This window comes from Uranotaenia lowii, chromosome 1 (genome assembly GCF_029784155.1).
Source record: "Uranotaenia lowii strain MFRU-FL chromosome 1, ASM2978415v1, whole genome shotgun sequence".
Classification (NCBI taxonomy): Eukaryota; Metazoa; Arthropoda; class Insecta; order Diptera; family Culicidae; genus Uranotaenia; species Uranotaenia lowii.
In genome coordinates this window covers 210198195-210218173 of record NC_073691.1, presented here as the reverse complement: position 1 = coordinate 210218173, position 19979 = coordinate 210198195, and the positions used below count along the sequence as shown (strand labels likewise).

General features: G+C 38.1%; 3 protein-coding genes across 3 annotated transcripts in view; 2 read left to right on the top strand and 1 right to left on the bottom strand.

Moving 5' to 3' along the window:
• The window catches only part of LOC129746691 (ankyrin repeat and KH domain-containing protein mask), a 51241-nt gene extending 47015 nt beyond the window's left edge, over positions 1–4226 (bottom strand). The window contains 1 exon segment of the mRNA XM_055740543.1: positions 3432–4226. Within this exon segment, the coding sequence (XP_055596518.1) occupies positions 3432–4061 (630 nt within the window). The 5' untranslated portion in view covers positions 4062–4226.
• Positions 4227–5770: 1544 nt separating this feature from the next.
• Positions 5771–7851, top strand: LOC129739807 (phenylalanine--tRNA ligase beta subunit). Its single transcript, XM_055731330.1, has 3 exons — positions 5771–5947; positions 6009–6222; positions 6287–7851. Exons 1-3 carry the CDS (start codon positions 5890–5892, stop codon positions 7785–7787), a joined length of 1773 nt encoding a protein of 590 aa, XP_055587305.1. The 5' UTR covers positions 5771–5889; the 3' UTR covers positions 7788–7851.
• A 9231-nt stretch (positions 7852–17082) lies between these two features.
• LOC129746675 (protein atonal-like) lies at positions 17083–18347 on the top strand. The gene has a single exon (XM_055740513.1). It carries the CDS (start codon positions 17143–17145, stop codon positions 17968–17970), a length of 828 nt encoding a protein of 275 aa, XP_055596488.1. The 5' UTR covers positions 17083–17142; the 3' UTR covers positions 17971–18347.
• The last annotated feature ends 1632 nt before the right edge of the window (positions 18348–19979 follow it).

Sequence of the window (19979 nt, the reverse complement as noted above, 5' to 3'; positions counted from 1 at the left end):
AAACCAGCATTATTTGAACCGATCAGCATACGAGGAGTTGCATTTTCGATAACTTTCAGCTTTTCTTCGTCTAACAGAGGATACAACTGACGAATCTGAGCTAAGTCGAAATTCATTTGCGAAAGCTTCATGTTCTTGATCGTCCTAACGTTATTCATCTTGTGCCAGACTGCCTGATCAGAAGGTCCAGATATTTGCAGAGAAATGATCATCGATGTGTCGTCTGTATGCGTGATTCCGTTGGTCCAACGGTACGAAATTGGAGAAACTGTACCCTGCAAATCCATTTCCTTAGCGATCGAAGAATCTAACATGGTCAGCGATGATCCTTCGTCGAAAAGTGCAAAAACTTCTTCAGTTTTAGTTTTACTACGGATGCGCACCTTTCCTACTCGAAGTATTGTGTTACAACCCACAATCGTATTGCATGTTCCACCTACAGTTAGGACAGGTTGCTTCGAATCATTACCAGGATGAACGAGCTGATGATGGTTTTTCTTGCATATCGAGCAGGTCTTGTTCGATTTACAATTCCGTCGCGAATGATCCACTTCAAGGCATAGATAGCACGCTTTACATCCTCTTACCGTCGATCTACGCTGCTCAATAGACATTTTCAAAAACTTCTCACATTGCTTCAAACCAGGATGTTCTTCAGATGAGCATAGAGGACATTGAGATCGGCTATCGGCTGCAGTGTTGCTGACCTGGAACACAGGCGGTCTTACTCTTTGGACGGGTGCCTGACGACGACTAAGGAAGGTAGGATTGACACTGGCTAGTTGGTTGTCCAACTCATCCTCCAACCAACCAGAAAAAATGTCGAAAGTTATCATCCTATTTTCTCTCGTCAAACTGGCTTTGTGACGAATCCACATCTGCTTGCTAAATGTTGGCAGCTTGTCTGCTAGATGAGCAATTAATTCGGGATTCATCAAATACATTTCAGCGTTAACATTTTTCAGAGCCACAGCAGTACCAGTAACAGCGTTGAAAAATGTCCTAAATGATTCAATATTTCCCTCTCTAACTGTTTCCAGGTTTCTAAGCATGTCCAGCCTATTCGACACAATCCATTCTGTACGTCCAAAATTCGTTTTTAACAGTTTCATAATCTGATTCACATTTTCAGCGGAGGTAAGGAGAGCCTCAACGCACTGTCTGGCCTTGCCGTGAAGCGCTTTATTCAGCCTTCTCAGGTTGTCTTGACTAGATAAAGCAAATTCAACGGTGGATATGTTGAATTCGTTCTCGAAAATGGGCCATTCCATCAAGTTTCCGTTGAACTGAGGCAAATCTCTCACAGCACGATACTGCAACGCTTTCAGTGCTTGCGTAACAACTTCGGTTTGTCCAGAGCCGCGGTCAACGGGGGGATCAAAACGAGGTGGTGGGTTAGGTTGTTCATGACCGTCAGGAATGTCTTCAACCCAACTCCGGACACGACGATCAGGGCTACTATGAATGGAACTTCTCGAAACAGATTTCAGTTCGTTAATCTGAATCTCCCTTTCAATGCGCCTACGTTGAAACTCAGACTTTTTCTTTTCTAGTTGCATCTCTAAATCTTTCTGTATCTTTAGCTCCTCTAGTTTTTGTTGAGCTCTAATCTGATCTACTCTTAGAGATGCTTCTAACTCTTCCTTTTCTAATTGGTTTTCCAATTCTAGTGCTCTAATCTGACTAACAGTTTCACTAACGACTGACTTTCTGCTACTTATCGATCGTCTACTCCTACAGCTCATATTTCCGGTTTTGCTTCTAGCATTATCACCCGACTCGGAGTGCACTCTTGCATGTGCTGCGCCCACTTCAGACGGCCCAGGAATGGCAGCATCATGTGATAACGCAGGAACTTCCTTCACCGGAGTACGATACATTGTACTTGCTTGTGGAAGTTTGTAAACGAAATCGTCGAACTTCTTCGGGACTTTACCTGCCGTTGATCTTTCTGTTCGGCGCAGGTTAGGTTCCATATAAACTGGTGTTAAGTTTCGAAGGACCAAATATTAAACCTCGGACTCTACTGGCCGAGCAATCTAACGGGTTTTACCTGCCGGTGGGAAGGACCAAATATTAAACCTCGGACTCTACTGGCCGAGCAATCTAACGGGTTTTACCTGCCGGTGGGAAGGACCAAATATTAAACCTCGGACTCTACTGGCCGAGCAATCTAACGGGTTTTACCTGCCGGTGGGAAGGACCAAATATTAAACCTCGGACTCTACTGGCCGAGCAATCTAACGGGTTTTACCTGCCGGTGGGAAGGACCAAATATTAAACCTCGGACTCTACTGGCCGAGCAATCTAACGGGTTTTACCTGCCGGTGGGAAGGACCAAATATTAAACCTCGGACTCTACTGGCCGAGCAATCTAACGGGTTTTACCTGCCGGTGGGAAGGACCAAATATTAAACCTCGGACTCTACTGGCCGAGCAATCTAACGGGTTTTACCTGCCGGTGGGAAGGACCAAATATTAAACCTCGGACTCTACTGGCCGAGCAATCTAACGGGTTTTACCTGCCGGAGGGAAGGACCAAATATTAAACCTCGGACTCTACTGGCCGAGCAATCTAACGGGTTTTACCTGCCGGTGGGAAGGACCAAATATTAAACCTCGGACTCTACTGGCCGAGCAATCTGTCGCTTCCGGAGGTTTCCGCTGGGGTAAGTTTAAATTTCGGACCGTATTTGGAAAAGCAGTATTTTACAAAAGAACTCCTTGATTTATTTGAACGAGCAAAAAACACGTGTCAATTTTCTTCTCTCTCACGTATATGTGAAAATTTTATTCAAATCTGTCAATGCCTGCTACGATCAAATCTCGTTGTCGGCAACAAAAAGAAACCTCCTCAAAGGAATGTTTAAAGGTAAACCCTTCGTAAATTGAAGAAACGAAATTGTAGCAGCAGCAAAGTAATGACCATCGAGAGATCGCTCGGCCGTGATTGCGAAAAATGGAAAAGGTGAAAATTTCACAGACCTGCCCGCTGCGCTGCGATGGTGTGTTGATCATGACGATGATGATGATGATGACGATGGAGAAAGGTGTGCACCAACACTGGCTCGCAACTTTACCAACACAATCTTTTTAAAATGGGGTGCAGAATAATGAACGAGAAAATTTGTAAATTGGAAAATTACGTTTCTCGATTTGCGATTCCTTTTTCCGTAGGAAATCGGCGATGTCTTTCAAAAAGAGATGGTTTACATGAATTTTCAGCTTAAAAGCTACAATTTTGTATAGGATTCCAATCTTTTGGCTCAAATTTCTAGCCAAAGTAGTAATAAAAAGAAGAAGGAACGATGAACAAGAGAGTGAACGGGATTTTCTCCCTCAACCTGCAGATTATCTTTTAAGTTTTCCAACATTTTTCCTCCTACGATGATTATAAATCATTTAGCTTAAAGTAAAATAATGAAAGTTACCTCGGATACCGATTCTTCGTCCGATTCCGACGAATCTGAAACACGGGGCTGGAACTCGGATAAGGTTGTTTCCGTGTCAGACTTAACCGGAGACGACTGCTGGCTGCAGGATTGTCTCCGCCCTGCTGCCGTTCCTCCAGCTGCACCAGATTCGGGGACCGAAGCCGTCGAACCGGAATTGTTATTACTAGCGGCTGTGGACATTTTCTTCGCATTATTAGCCGTTTCACGACTTCCTGCAATTGTAGCCGCTGCTAATCCGACTTCCGGTTGAACACGACACGAACTATTCTGCTGCTGTTTCAGATTATTATTGTTGTTGGTATTCCCTTTGGCCGCGGTCGTAGTCGCAGTTGTTCCTCCACTGCCTACTTGATTGCCGTTACCACTACGCTGATGCTGATTATTGCTACCACCAGCTGCACTAACACTACCACTATTATTACTACTACCACTTACGCTACCAATACCACCACTACCACTGGATGACGAAGACGGCTGCTGCTTTTTTTCTTGCTTATGCAGGGCCTTCGAATTATTCGATTGATTCATCAAAAGTGAAGATTTCTTCACACTGCTTCTAGATTTTAACTCCCGGTTCTTAACTCCGGATTGTTCCGCATTCTGCATCTTGTCCGGCACCGGTTCCGAACGCCGGACACATTCAACTCGCCTTTGACGCACTTTTCGATACCGTCAGGGCCCTTTTTCGGCCGGAAAACGGAAAAAACTTTCTACTCGATAACTACGGGACACCGTCGTCGTCTGCTGAATCGCTTGTTAAGTACAAATTTTCGCCATATTCAATTTCCAATTCGAATCGGACAGTCCGTCTCGTTTACACTAATGGGCCAGGGATAGGGATTGCGTCGTCACATCCGGCCAATGAGAGAGAGGGAACGATTTCAAGAAACTTTCTAGGCGCCCCTGTCGGAAAGCGATCATAATTTTGACACTAATGACAGAACGAGGGGCTTTCTGGAAATGAATGTTTATCTTTTGGGCACTAGCGTGCACGCTCCTTTTTTAAACTCAAAATTAAGTTATAGTTTTGGTTCAAAACAGCATTTCAGTGGCAACACTCAACTTTGAGTTTGACTGGGCAATCGCAAAACTAAGTTCTGATAAGCATACTCAATACTATAAGTTCGGCAGCCTAACTTAAATTTATCCTTTTTATTTTAGGGGTTGCTTATTTTCAGGGAATTAAAAAATGGTTAAAAATTTTGTACCCGGATGTTGCTGTTCCGGTACATTGCATTGCAATTACAGAGCGGTGGAAAGTTTTGACACTCCCGGCCAAAGAAAACTTCCGGATGTTACTTCCCACGGGAAGTAAATAGCATCCGGAAGTTTCCGGACATTCCAAGCTACTCACCATATGATGACAATGACGGACAGAATCTAACGCTGACACGGTGGACATTCCATATGCTAAGTGTTTTCAGTCAAACATAGAGAGTTCAATTTCTAAGTTCATATGGTTGAACTCAGCTTTGCTCCCTCGCCGAAGGAAAAAAAGGGATCAATTTTGAGCAGTTCGAACTCCGTTTTGAAGGTTTTAAACCATCACAAGGAGAAAAAAGGGTACTTAACGTTAAGTTCATAGAATCTAACTATATTTTGAACCTCAGTCGTGTCGTAGTCCATCATTCCATGGACTACGACAAGTCGTACTTAATTTTGAGTTAAAATAAAGAAGCGTGCATATAATTGAATAAGGGGAACAAATATTACTGCTTAGCTTATAAAATTAATTTAATTAATAATGCAAACGGAATTTTGTAATTCAATTGACTTTTACGATGCCTGTCGGTTACAATCAACTATTAGCCCAGGTTTAAGAAAATAATTTAATTATTTTTAAAATAATTTTCGTTGAAACGCAATAAACAACATATCTGTAGCAAAAAAGCTATTCAATTTAAGTTAAAATGTTTTGTGTGAAGGTTTTGATTAATGTTTAGGCTTAGTTTTTAATGATTGTTTTTTTTTTTAATTTGTTTAATCTTTAGGTTTTGCAACCATATTCGATTTTTTATTTTTCCGAAAAAAATAAAACCAATGGAATTTTTTTTTTTTAAATCATGTACCTACATATATATTTTTTTTTTCAATTTAAGTTTATACAAAATAACTAAAACTTGAAAAAAGTTCACTATGTTAAAAAAAACCGTTTGTACCTGTTTTTGTTTAGGAAATAAACTTTGTGAGAAAATGATTCACTTGTATCCATAAGGCTATAGAATCATTTTCAAACATTATCCGTAAATTTCTGGCCACATTTGAGCTTCATTTTTCAAGCGTGTAATGCACTCGTAATTTTTGACATTTCGCATTGTTATTGTCCGGTTTTCTGTCTGGTCTTCGATACGCGCATTGCGGCGTGGCAGAATCTGCAGCAATATTCTGATAATCGTCGCCAGCTGGAATTCCGGTCCCGGACAATCTGTACATCATGCCGACCGTTGGAGTGAAACGTGACCTGCTGTTCAAAGCCTTGGGAAAAACGTACAGTAAGTCAATGAAATTTCAACGAAATCTCGAGAATTTTTGAACATGGTGTTCCATTTGCAGCGGATGATGAATTCCAGAAGCTGTGCTTCGAGTACGGTTTGGAGCTTGACGAGGTTACCACCGAGAAGCAGATGATCACGAAGGAACAGGGAGAGGTCGAAGCAGCTAAAGATGCTAGCGAAGACGTTATTTATCGAATTGACATCCCGGCCAACCGGTACGATTTGCTGTGCCTTGAAGGGATTGTGCTCGGGTTGCAAGTCTTCCTGGGAAAGTAGGATTAGTCATCTGGTTAGATTAAGTCAAAAAGTGTTAATGATTTTTTTTTTTAATTTTAGAATACCTTTTCCCCAGTTTAAGAAAGTGGCCCCATTGAAAGGATCAGCTGAAAAATTGATAATAACTGAGAGCACCAAGCAGATTCGTCCGTTTGCTGTTGCTGCTGTTCTTAGGAATGTAACTTTCACGAAGGAATCTTACAACAGTTTCATCGATTTGCAAGATAAATTGCATCAGAATATTTGCCGCAAGCGTGCATTGGTTGCTATCGGAACGCATGATTTGGATACCCTACACGGTCCATTCACCTTCGATGCCAAACCGCCGAAGGACATTAAATTCGTTCCACTCAATCAGGAGAAGGCAATGACCGGCGTTGAGCTGATGGAGTTTTACTCAACGCACGCCCAACTGAAAGCCTATTTGCCCATAATCCGTGATTCGCCCGTTTACCCAATAATCTACGATTCGAAGGGAGTTGTTCTATCGCTACCTCCAATCATCAATGGAGACCATTCCAAGATTAAATTGGAAACCAAGAATGTTTTCATCGAATGTACTGCAACCGATTTGACCAAAGCGAAGATCGTACTGGACACTTTGGTTTGTATGTTTTCTTACTACTGTGCTAAACAATTCACAGTTGAATATTGCGACGTGGTGAATCCCAATGGAGAAACGGTCCAATACCCTGAGCTGGTCTTCCGAAAAGAATCAATTTCAGCATCACAAGCCAATGCCTATATTGGAATCAACGAAACTCCTGAAGCAATGGCCAAGCTACTAAACCGTCTGCTGCCTACTGTCCAAAGTTCCTCCAATAAGGACCAGCTTGAGGTACAGATTCCTCCGACACGCCACGACATGCTGCACGCTTGCGACATCATCGAAGACGTTGCCATCGCTTACGGATATAATCGAATTCCGAAAACCCTTCCGGGTACGATGCATATTGCTCGCCAATATCCACTGAACAAACTGACAGAACAACTGCGGGAACAAATCGCCCAAGCTGGTTTCACCGAAGGCCTAACCTTCACGCTTTGCTCCCGAGATGATATCGCAACGAAATTGAATCATAAAATTGAGCAAATTCCAGCAGTTCACATCGCAAACCCGAAAACGCTCGAGTTCCAAGTAGTACGAACCACTTTGATACCTGGTCTGCTGAAAACACTAGCTGCCAATCGGAAGATGCCTCTGCCGCTCAAACTGTTTGAAGTTTCCGACGTGGTCCTGGCCGATGCCAAATCCGAGGTGGGAGCTAAAAATGAGCGACGCATTTGTGCCGTCAATTGTAACAAAACGGCTGGCTTCGAGGTTGTGCATGGTTTGTTGGATCGAGTTATGCAACTTTTGGAGGTAGCCTGGAACAAGGAAACCGGTTATTATTTGCAAGCCGCAGACGATCCGGCCTATTTCCCAGGGCGCTGTGCCGCAATCCTTTATAAGGGAGCGCCGATTGGAAAAATTGGAGTGCTGCATCCAACGGTGCTACACGCTTTCGAACTGACCACACCCTGCTCGGTGGTCGAATTTACGATGGAACATTTCGTTTGAGCTGGAACTCTGGATTTTGTAAAATCAAAATGCAATCGAAAATAAAGTTTTGTTCAAAAGCGAATATTTTTTTTTACTTTTTCCGTTTTTATCCGAGTTTAAATTATTATCTTTGCATAAAATGTTAAATAAGTTAAGCGAATACTCGACACAACAAAACTTTAAGAGTTAAATGATTTAATAAAACTATTTGTAAATAAAATAAAATGTTAAGAACAAAATTTATAGCTAAATAATTTTATTTTCAAATAGTTTTGGATATGATTTAAAATTTAAACCAGGAATTTTAATCAAAACTAAATGCAAGATCTGGTTTCGTTAGACCATCGAATGAATTTAAACCTTAAATCATTAGAGCACCTGTATCCGTGATACAAGAATAATGAACCAAAGAAATTAGATCCAATCCAGTGATAAAACTGGCAACCCCACTCGTGTTCCATTAACTGTCAAACGGTTTAGAACTGCTTCAAATTAGATCCAAATCTCATCAGTTTTGGATCAATCATTAAACTGGTTCTAAAAAATGTTGAGTAGAAACCGGATGCGGTTATTTGGGATGGGAATTTGGGTCTAAACCGGCTGTTTGGACCACGGATACTGGTGCTCTTACTGTAGTAGAAGAAACCCCACGAAGTAGAACAAAAAGTAGATTAGATTTCTCATCGGGTAGTAAAATTGTTTACATTTTTGATATTCGGGTTACGCCAGGTTACACGGTTTATGAAAAAAATGATTTTCGCAAGTTTTTTCCAGTTAGGTATTTCCAATTGAAATGCACAATTAAAATTTGAATAAAAGTCGTCCGTGATTTCATAAATACTATTCCGTAGGTTCGTAGTTTACTAAAAAGCTTCGGGAGTTTACAAGTTGTACAATTTCGGTAGACCGCAATGACGGACCGTTTGTTTTTCGGTGAAAAAGTGACGCGAATTTCAGTTGTTCCGGTTCCGGTGTTTTGAAGTACGTGGTCGGTACATACGGTCAAAAATAAGAAGCTCTTCGAAATGATGGTGTAGGTGTAGGGTTAAATTATCATTGGTAAAGAGAGGAAGCAAACAGCTTCACTTTTTTTATGAAAAAGGTGCTAAGGGGAAGTTCATTGCCAAAAATTCCAAGTGCTAAAGTGGCATGTCGCGCAAGCCATTCAAGGAAGGCTGATTGAGGAAGTTGTTGCGTGTTTTGGTGATAATTACGGAAATAGCTAAACAGTGCGAAGTGTATGTACTTGGCTTTTTTTTAAAGCTACAAGCCTTCCACTGAAAATCGAAAATACCCAAACTTGAGAACTGCTACCCACCAAACCTAAGTTCAAGATTGACAACTTAAGTTTGTGAAAAAATCACAGCTTGCCAATAAGCCAAACTTGTCCTTCAAGCGAAGAACTGTTTTTTTGGGGGGTTTTTGTTGTAAGCGCATCTGATTCTGTTACCTCCATCGTGGCAGATTTAGGTTTGGGGGGTAAGTTCAAAGCGAAGAACTGTTTTTTTTGGGGGACAACTTTTATTCTCGCTTCATTCGCAGAAAATCTCACATATACGATGATGCAGCTGCCTCTCTCAACAACTCTCCGGTGGTCGAGCGGTTAGCATCCTGAGATGGTAATCGCAAAGCCATTGCAGGTATGGGTGTGATTCCTGTACCTGGCGATATTTTTTTTTTATTTTGATTTCCATTTTATTGTGGTATCAGATTTTGGGGGATGAGTTCTCCTTTAAGAGCTTAACTTTGTGCTATGCCACCAATAGCCAAACCTGTAGGGAGGGAGTTTCATTCGGGTTGGCGGGGAAAGTTCTCAAGTTTGGGTATTTTCGAGGTTCAGTGTCAAGTTACGCAGAGATGAAGCAATCACCCCATAGCGAAGACCAACGATTCCAGGTAAGACGGGGCAGGGCATCTTTTGAACTGGCCAGTGCCCACATAATATTGCTGATCCACTCTTTTTTTCTATTTCTGCGATAGCTGATTTGGGCTCCCGTAGGGTACCACTGTAAAAAAAATTACAGTATTCAAGAAAAAAATGAGCATTGTTCTACATAAGGATTACTTATCGACTGAAATTAAATCGGATGAACAAGCGGAAAACATTGAAAGATGATTTAATAAAAAGTTGTCAAACAAACATGTATACCAAATATTATTATCGGATTATCTATTGTTTATAAAACAAAAAATTGTGTTTGCCTTGAGCTTGGCCAATCAGCGGTTAAAAATCACGGAAAAATGAACAATAAAAAACCTGTTTGCGATGGGGTCAATCAGCGGACAAATTCACGAAAAAAAAAAATGAAAACCTGTAGTTGTTTAAATAAGTTTAGAGTTCGACGCCACGGTAGCGATCATTCATTGAATGTTGGATTTCGTGCTATGTTTTGCAGTCGGAGTTATCCGTATAAAGTTTAACTGAAAAGCGGTTAGCGTGTAGAAAACCGTCAGATTTTATACTGATTTGACAGATCGCACAAATTTCGCTGTTATGAGTGCGCAGTCCAATTTTTTGCGATGCGAATGGTATTATTTCCTATAATAGATTATTCACCGTACACAACTCCTTTTTTTAACTTCTCATATACGATTTGTTACATTTTAACGACAACATAATTGAATTCGACCAGCATATAAAGTATCAAAGACGCATTTATCGCATCAAAAATCTTCGTCATGCCAAATTCGTTAATTCTCAGGCTATGGAAAAATGTGTTTTCAATAATGTAGATTATTTTTTGTTTTGTCTGGGATTTTAACGCTGGTAATTAATTCAATCTCAATGAATACTAAGAATAATAATATTTCATTCCGATGACTTCATGTTTTGTCCTCTCTTGCAAAATAATGATTTGAAGATTGATTCAAGAATTTACTTCTTAACTTTTCAATGAAATTAGTGAGTAAGAGTGATTTTTTTAACTGTGTTTACTGCTCCGACTAGCCTACCGCACGGAAGGCTACCGTCGCGCGATTAGAAATTTTCCCAGTAACCGCAATAACACGCATGGACACAACAATCAAAGTTTTATACTACTGTCCTCGAGGTGTCACTACTGATTCTCTACCGATGGCTATGGCGTATTTTTTTTTTTTGATTCCGGATTTGGCTCTGGAACCGTCAGAATAGAAAAACGAGTTTCGGGTTTAGAGTTATTCCATACGTAGGTGTGCGTGAGAACGAGCGCAATGTTTACATGCAGCTGTCATTTTGTTCTCCCTTCTGGATTTCTTCATTCGGTTCTTCACATCCGGATTGCCTTTTTTCGTGTCCGGATTGCACTGGACAGCAGATAGTACGATTTTGCTTGGCTGAGAGGTTCAAAATCGCGACAATAATCATTTTCCCGTTCATTATTTCAACTGTTTTGCTTTCAGCCAAAAACAGCTGTTTAATGTTTTGACAACAACGTTGAGAGTATCGGTGAACTTCTCGCCAAACTGACTTTCTTCTCAGGGCGACTCCGTCCATTTTTCGAGCGAACCTAGGTTGCCTCTCGAGCAATAAATGAGCACGATGACAGCAGTTAGAGCGAACCTAGGTTGCCTCTTGTTTGCCTCCAGGTGAAAAAAAATACGGTATTAGACTACACAAAGCCCAGAAGTGACATCTAGTGGAGAATAGAGGCAACTGAAAGCTTGAATAAGGCTTTTTGGACCGTCATTTGGACAACTGAGTCAGGGATCAAAATGAACACACTGATGAAAACAGAACTGGAAAATATTTAAAAAAAATACTAAAAAGAGTTAAAAACATAGCAAAAAATAGCAAATATTAAAAATATTACAAAAATGGCAAAAGAGATATTTTGCAAATGTTTGAATAAGTAAAAATTAAAAAGAAAAACAAAACAAAATATAAAAAAACTGATTATGAAAAAAATTTACGAAAATGACTTATATTACAAATAAATATGACGATGTTTATAAAAAGGATAAAACAAAATCAAAAATAAGATAAAAATGATAAAAAAATACATATAGATACATCAGGAACCAAAAAACTGCAAAAATGACAAACTTACTAAAATGGAAAAAATGACAGAAAATACAAAAATTACTAAATTCATGTGAATGAAGAATAAAATGACAAAACGACAATTATCACAAAAATGTCGAACGTCTAAACTGCCGCTATTCGCAAGACTGTCCCATATGCATTTTTGTCATTTTTCAGTTTATCTCAAAAATCGTTCAAATACAGTTAGTTCTTCAATTTAGACTAAAAACTTTTATAACTTTGTTCTCAACATATATGAAAAAAATACCAAGTCATGTCTGTCCCATACGAAATATACCCGCAAAGTTGTCCCATATGTCTATTTTAAAAGAATGCTTTAAAATTGCTCCTCTAATTTACGTTAATTTTACAAATATTCATACAATGTGTGCGACAAAATAAGCATTCACTAAAATTACGAAAGTTACACTATAAAACAGTACAGTAAAGTCAAAAATAACAATTTCCATAATTTTTACAAGCTAAGTTTAGCCTAATTGGTAAATTCCACCAAACTGTTTTTTTTTATTTCGCATGAGGCTTATTAAATTGTTCGTTGTAAAACATGTAAAATAGTCAGCTACAAAACCATATTTTTTAAACCATGGTTTAATAGATTGAACTTGAGTCGGGATTTTATTCATATATTTTCCCGTCTCATGTCTAATCATTGTTCCTTAGACGCGGTACTCTATCGTTTTGATATTGCTGGCAGCAATTTGTGTAGTTGCGGCCAAGGTTACCACGACATCGAGCATATTGTTTGGTCGTGCGAGGTCCATCTTGTCGCTAGAACGAATTTCATAGACTCCCTTCGGGCCCGAGGAAAACCACCCTATGTTCCAGTGAGAGATGTGCTGGCAGTGATAGACTTGGACTACATGTTCGAAATATATCTTTTCCTTAAAGCTATTGATCTTCGTCTATAATTCTTTTTATTTTCATATTTCCCTATCTATTTTCTTTTCTTTAAAAAAAAAGTGAACTAGAAGTAAGCAAACTATTGTAAAAAAAAAACAAAAAGAGTTTGGCTCCTTAAAGCCTAAAGGTATGAGCCGTTTCAAATAAAGAATTTACAAAAAAAAAACATTTTTTTTAAGGTTTTTGTCATGCTGTTATTTGCTGCTTGGACTTTCATAAAATCTATGAACCAAAATACGCGTAAGTCATATTGTATGATTTTTCTCTTTAAAAATTTGCAGCGAAGATGCTTTGCTGTTTCTGATTCAGCATAAATTTAATTTGTAGGTATTTATAGTGTTTCTAAAAAGATAATCGACTGAAAATTTCCAAAAGATGAAGGTAAAGGTTGTTTTATTCATGGAACGTCGTTATTCATTTTATTTTAGACCTGCTCAATTCTTACGATAAACTTACGTTATCTTTATCTATATATGTCATAAACATGATTTCAAACTTATTTTCATCAGTAAACAACCAGTAAAGTGAATAATTCACCGCAGATAGAGAGAATCAAATGATCAACTGACAAAAGAACTGCTGCTTTATTTTTTGTAAGTGATGTGAAGTATTGTAATTTTGATAAATGTAATTTAATTTTAAAAGTTTAAAGTTTTTAATAAAAGTAAATATTTTTAGACGTCTGATGATGGGTGAAGAAAAGTAACCTGAAACGTTACGTAAAATTTAAAAAAGTTGTTTCACTCACCGAAAAAACTCAATAAGAAAAACCCGTATATGCACGCAGAAAAATAGAAATTAGTTTCAAAGGAAAGTGCCGCAAAAACAAAGGATTTTTTCCTTTGAATTTGGGACAAATAAAAGTTCCTTTGATTCAAATGCATTTCCTTTTGTTTCGAAGAAATGCTTTCCTTTGAATCAAAACTTTTTCTTTGTTCCAAATAACAAAATGCTTTTGATTCAAAAGACTTTTCGTTTAATTTTAAGATTTTTTTCTTTATTTCAACGGCATTTGGATTTCAATTTAAAAGCATTTGTTCTTGAATTATATTTCTTGTTTCTAAAAAATTCTAGTACTACATATGGATTTTCGTCCTATTGGAAATAAAAAGAAATCAATCATGGTTTAAAACATTTTATTTTTCTGTAAGTTTATGTTCACATAATCGATTTTCTCCAGGATTAGAATTTTGAACCGGTACATCTGTAAATAAAGAGGAGAAAAAAATGTACACATGATTTTTTTACATGGCGCACATAATACAAATTTATGACAAAAATGCTTCTCTTGTTATGAGGCTCACCAAAAACTATATTTAGCTGGAAAGTACTTACTGAAAGATGTTTGTTGGCGGACAGTTCCATTCGAACAGGGTTTCGGCGCCAGATGTCTCCTTGGACCGGATCCGAAGCATTTAGTTGGATGAATGATTGCCCTGAAAAAGTTTGTTAGGTTGACGGTTTATTTGAAAACAAATTGATTTTGAAAGACCTACCTAGGAGTTCACTATCGTTTGTCCTTTTAAAGCTCTCGAGACTTTCCTACGCCGTATCTCGTGATTCCGGTGCTGTCTGGCTGTTGCGCGGCAGTAAGATTTCGCAAAAAATAAACAGGACTGATTGTCGGAAAAACTTCTCGCCAACCCGTTCACCAAACAGAAGATAATGAAGATGTGTCGACTGTTTGACGAAAAAATACTTTGATTCAAAAGAAAATTCATCTAAATCAATGAATTTCCACATTGATTCAGAGTCAAAAAAAATTCTTTGATTTCAAATTAAATATTTTGATTTAAAAATTTGGAACATTGGTTTAATGGAAAAAAAGTTCGGTTCAATATAAAATTTACTCGAATCAAGGAAATTGGATTTTGTTTCAATGTACACAAGGTTTTTGAATCAAAGATGTATTTTTTTTTATCTTAATGGTACTACTTTTCGCTGCGTGTGACAAAAGAAAAGCCAAATATGGAACAGGTTTGCGGGTATACATTTAATATGCATGCGGAATATACTCGCAAGGCTGTCCCATCATTATTTTCTCCTCTGCATCAACAACTTCCAAAGCAAAAAAACATTGAACGAAATTCTACAACAATTATCTTAATATCTGTGAAGAAAGAAATAGAAAAGGTAAAGTTTCAACCGAGAAATCCACGAAAGTTTATAAAAATCTTTAAAGCCGTTTTTCTCGGTTCGTTGTTTTTGCATATGGGACAGACTTGCCGGCAGCAGCAGTAAACCAAATGACAAAAACAAACAAAATAGTCAAAATAAACAAAGAAAAGACAAACATGGCGTAAATTGATAAAAATGACAAAAATGGCTCAAATAACAGAGAAGGGTTAAAATTATAAAAAATACCAAAGTTTTCAAAAACAACAGAAATCAGCAAAACTCAACAAAAAAAAAATGACAAAAAGACAATTTTTCAAACCACAAAAATTCAAAAATGACAAAACTTACTTAAATGGCAAAAACAATAAAAAAATTAAATAATGGCGAAATTTGCATGAATTTAAAAAAAATGACTAACCGCCGCCTGTCACAAAAATATACGTCACAAAACGACCAATATGATAAAAATATACGCAAATAATAAGAACGGCAGAAATGATTAAAATTATTAAAATGACTGGAACTCTAAAATAACTAAATTACCAAAATGATTGAAATAATTAAAATTAATGGAAGGTGCGAAATACTGTAAATGGTTAAAAATGTGCGATCAAGTCATTTGATAGGTCAATTCTAAAATATTTCATTCCCAATTGATTTTTGAACAAAATTGTTTTTTCATGCTAACACTAGATTTTAAACATTTTTTAAACATTTCGTGGCCACAAATGTGAAACCATAATATGTAGATCTAAAAAAATATAGAGATGCTTTTATTTGCTTCCAAGTTTGGATCATGTTGGCGAAAGGAGGAGAAAAAGAAGATGTCATTACTGGATATGCTCTTCAAAATTGAATATACCTTCTTGTTGTGTTGTAAAAATTTGTGCTTTTTATCAGTTTATCAGACATGCTAAATAGTCTCCTCTCGATATGAATTTAAATCTTAGAAGTTAGAATTATCGATGCGAACATAAATTTTCAGCTGGAATCAGCTTGTTTGGGTTTGACCTTTTGGTTTCTTAGGCTGTTAATAAGCATCTACAAACTTTAGTATTCACTTCAGAACCGTCTACATGTGTTGTGATAACGAGATACACATGTCGAGGCAACTACTTTGAGTCCACCACATTTTGTCTTTTTTCATGTTTTACATTCGTTTCATAACTATAGGCTTTACAAAATTGTGAAAAGTAGGCTTCGTGTTGATGCTCCTGTTCACGAAACTAAATCCCCGAAATCCTAGATTGACAAACGCCTACTGCATGGAATAATGGTAACAAACCAATTGAGAATAAAATTTAGGAAGCCATGTGTCGTTACGTTCGTCTTCGTACCCTTCAGTCACAGCAGAAAAATAACTTCTGATGGAAATCGAAAACGGATATCAAAATTAGTATACACATTTAATTTGAGCAGCAATTTTTGGGAGCAAAAAGCGACGAACCCAGAACCACGAGGAGAAAAGCAAAGGAACGAGCTCAAGGAAGAAGAAAAAAATTGAACTCGAAACGCGTCATGTGTTGTTGCATCAATTTTGTTAGCCAGGGCCAAATACGTCCCTACGCCGAAGGGTCCAGCCAAGTTTTTTTTGGCTTTCGCTCCGAATTGCGCCTCGGTGGATCGGAAATAGATTTTTTTTTGCCGTCCATCGAAGGACGAAAGGAAATTTCAAATAAAAACTTACACTTTGAAGGAACAAGTGTTCCACTTCGTGTTGCCCCCTTGAATCGTGCCCCGAATGATGCAAACAACGAAAGGATGTATTGATTAAACCCACTTCCCTCTATTTTTGGAGGGGTTTTTTTTTTGTTAAAGGATTATATTTTGAGCGGTTTTTTATTGTTTGAAATATCCTTTTTCAAGTTTTTTTTTCGTTTATTTGGATTTTCTTATTTACTAAGGATTTGTTATTTACAAAAGGCTGCTTTACGATTGGTCCGTTGGCACGTGGCCTACTGTTTCTTCCCCTCTTTTGGGTGTTATGTTGGCTCTCCCGTTTCGTTTTTCCACTGTGTTCCTGGAGAATGGTGAGTTAGCTTGGTTATGTTTCACTTGTTCTCTCTCCGATTGAATGATGTTGATGTTGCATGTAGAAGGATGCTTGCTCTTGGATTATGTTGCTTTTAATGTTTCTCTTTTGAAGCAAAGGAGCATGATCTACAGGTTTTGTTTTATTTTGAATCATAAAAGTGGAGGGGGTGAGATCATTTTGCGAGAACCGTATAAAAGCGACTCGGAAAAGGACGTTTCGGTTCAGTTTAGAAAAGTTTTCACTGTTCATAAGGTTTAAACGGAGTTTCATTGTGCCACTAGACGTGACTTATCAAAATGTCAACTGACTTTAGTCGTCAGCCGTTCTTCTACAATTACGGTCAAAATCCAACCCACGTTAACATCAAGATGGAGCAGATCGAACCACAGCTAATCGCCGAGGATTACTACAGCGGCTTCCCGACAATCAACGGCCAAGGGCTCTCCTTGTCCAGTATGATGATGATGCAGAACTACGATAACGCCATCTCCTATCCAGAAAGTTGGATGACTCCTTCGCCGTCCAGTTTTGGTTCCGAGAGTCCAGATTACTATCCGATGAGCTCTCCAGCCTTCATCGACGTTGAAGAGTGCAAAGAAAATCTGCTGAAGCAAGCTGCCTTGAATTCGACAGTAGTGCTGCCACAAACACCGCCAAGTTTGATCCCTTCATCGCTTGATCTCGCCAATCCAGCCACAGCCGTACTTCCAGTCAAGAAACGCCAATACCGGAAATCATCAAAGCAACAGTTGAAAAATCAACAACAATCGACGGAAACCAAGGCAACCACAATCGTCGATCCATCATCGGCATCCTGTCAATCGCTCGTGTACGCCACGGCCATCAAATCACTCGTCTCTTTCGATGTAGCAACGAATAGTCCAACAGCCCCAGCAGTCATCATCGGCAAACGGAAACGCAAACCGGTATCGCCTCAAATCAAGAAAAAGCGACGCCTAGCGGCCAACGCTCGGGAACGCAAACGCATGCAGAGCCTGAACGACGCGTTTGATCGTTTGCGCAAAAACCTACCGAATCTGGGCAACGATCGGCAACTGTCCAAACACGAGACGCTCCAGATGGCCCAGGAATACATCACGGCGCTGTGGCAGTTGTTGCAGTAGGAACCTCTCCTGGAAACCACCAAGCAACGATGGCCGATGTCGAAACGAGTGATTCTTAGTCAGTAGCTGCGTAAGACGATGATGATGTTGGCTAGAATAAGTGTGTACATTGCATTGACCCCGATGATCCCGCTGAAAGTATCCGAGAGGCTCTTTTGCTGAGCCTAGGAAACGTCAAAAACTCCTGCCCCGGAATTGTCCCGAGTTAGGAGTCTCTTTGTTCCCAGTGCCAGTTGAATTGTATTATAACACTGAAATACGTTACCCGTTAGATCAGTTTAATTTATTTTTTATTGGAAAAAGTGTATCTACTGTATTATTACTACGTTTAGTTAGCGTTAAGTTTGATGTAAAAACTAACTTATTTTATCGACAAAGCCGTTAGATTTAAATGTTACTAAATAAATGTTGTAAACTTATTTAAATGAGCTGTTTAACTTTTTTGTAATTTTTACATTTATCACAATTTTTAATGTCAGACAGAACTTTAAACTTTTAGAACTCCTAATCGTTATGAAAAATTAATAAGAATTCTTTATTTTGAATCTGATTCTGACTATGAATTCTGAATCTGATTCTGAATTTGAATTCTGAATCTGAGTTCCGATTCAGAATTCAGAATCTGAATTCTGAATCTGAATTCTGAATCTGAATTCTGAATCTGAATTCTGAATCTGAATTCTGAATCTGAATTCTGAATCTGAATTCTGAATCTGAATTCTGAATCTGAATTCTGAATCTGAATTCTGAATCTGAATTCTGAATCTGAATTCTGAATCTGAATTCTGAATCTTAATTCTGAATCTGAATTCTGAATCTGAATTCTGAATCTGAATTCTGAATCTGAATTCTGAATCTGAATTCTGAATCTGAATTCTGAATCTGAATTCTGAATCTGAATTCTGAATCTGAATTCTGAATCTGAATTCTGAATCTGAATTCTGAATCTGAATTCTGAATCTGAATTCTGAATCTGAATTCTGAATCTGAATTCTGAATCTGAATTCTGAATCTGAATTCTGAATTTCTGAATCTGAATTCTGAATTTCTGAATCTGAATTCTGAATCTGAATTCTGAATCTGAATTCTGAATCTGAATTCTGATTCTGAATTCTGAATCTGAATTCTGAATCTGAATTCTGAATCTGAATTCTGAATCTGAATTCTGAATCTGAATTCTGAATCTGAATTCTGAATCTGAATTCTGAATCTGAATTCTGAATCTGAATTCTGAATCTGAATTCTGAATCTGAATTCTGAATCTGAATTCTGAATCTGAATTCTGAATCTGAATTCTGAATCTGAATTCTGAATCTGAATTCTGAATCTGAATTCTGAATCTGAATTCTGAATCTGAATTCTGAATCTGAATTCTGAATCTGAATTCTGAATCTGAATTCTGAATCTGAATTCTGAATCTGAATTCTGAATCTGAATTCTGAATCTGAATTCTGAATCTGAATTCTGAATCTGAATTCTGAATCTGAATTCTGAATCTGAATTCTGAATCTGAATTCTGAATCTGAATTCTGAATCTGAATTCTGAATCTGAATTCTGAATCTGAATTCTGAATCTGAATTCTGAATCTGAATTCTGAATCTGAATTCTGAATCTGAATTCTGAATCTGAATTCTGAATCTGAATTCTGAATCTGAATTCTGAATCTGAATTCTGAATCTGAATTCTGAATCTGAATTCTCAATCTGAATTCTGAATCCTGAGTTCCTCGATTCCTTATAACCCATCGTTAGGTTAGACCTGTAGTTGAAAGCTTATTTTAGCTTCTGAAATTCAATATGTTCCTCAATCTCAAAGTCGTACAAATCCACTCTTTTATTCTTCTCGGATCCACCATATGGTGTTGTTGTGCCCACGTGCTCTCGTATTGTGGTCATTACACCGGACATCTCTAGAGTTGATTGGGACACGCAAAGCCTAGGCAAATCCGGACATGTCCCAGATTTCTCAGCACCTCAGATTTTTATACATTGTAAATTTGACCCGAATA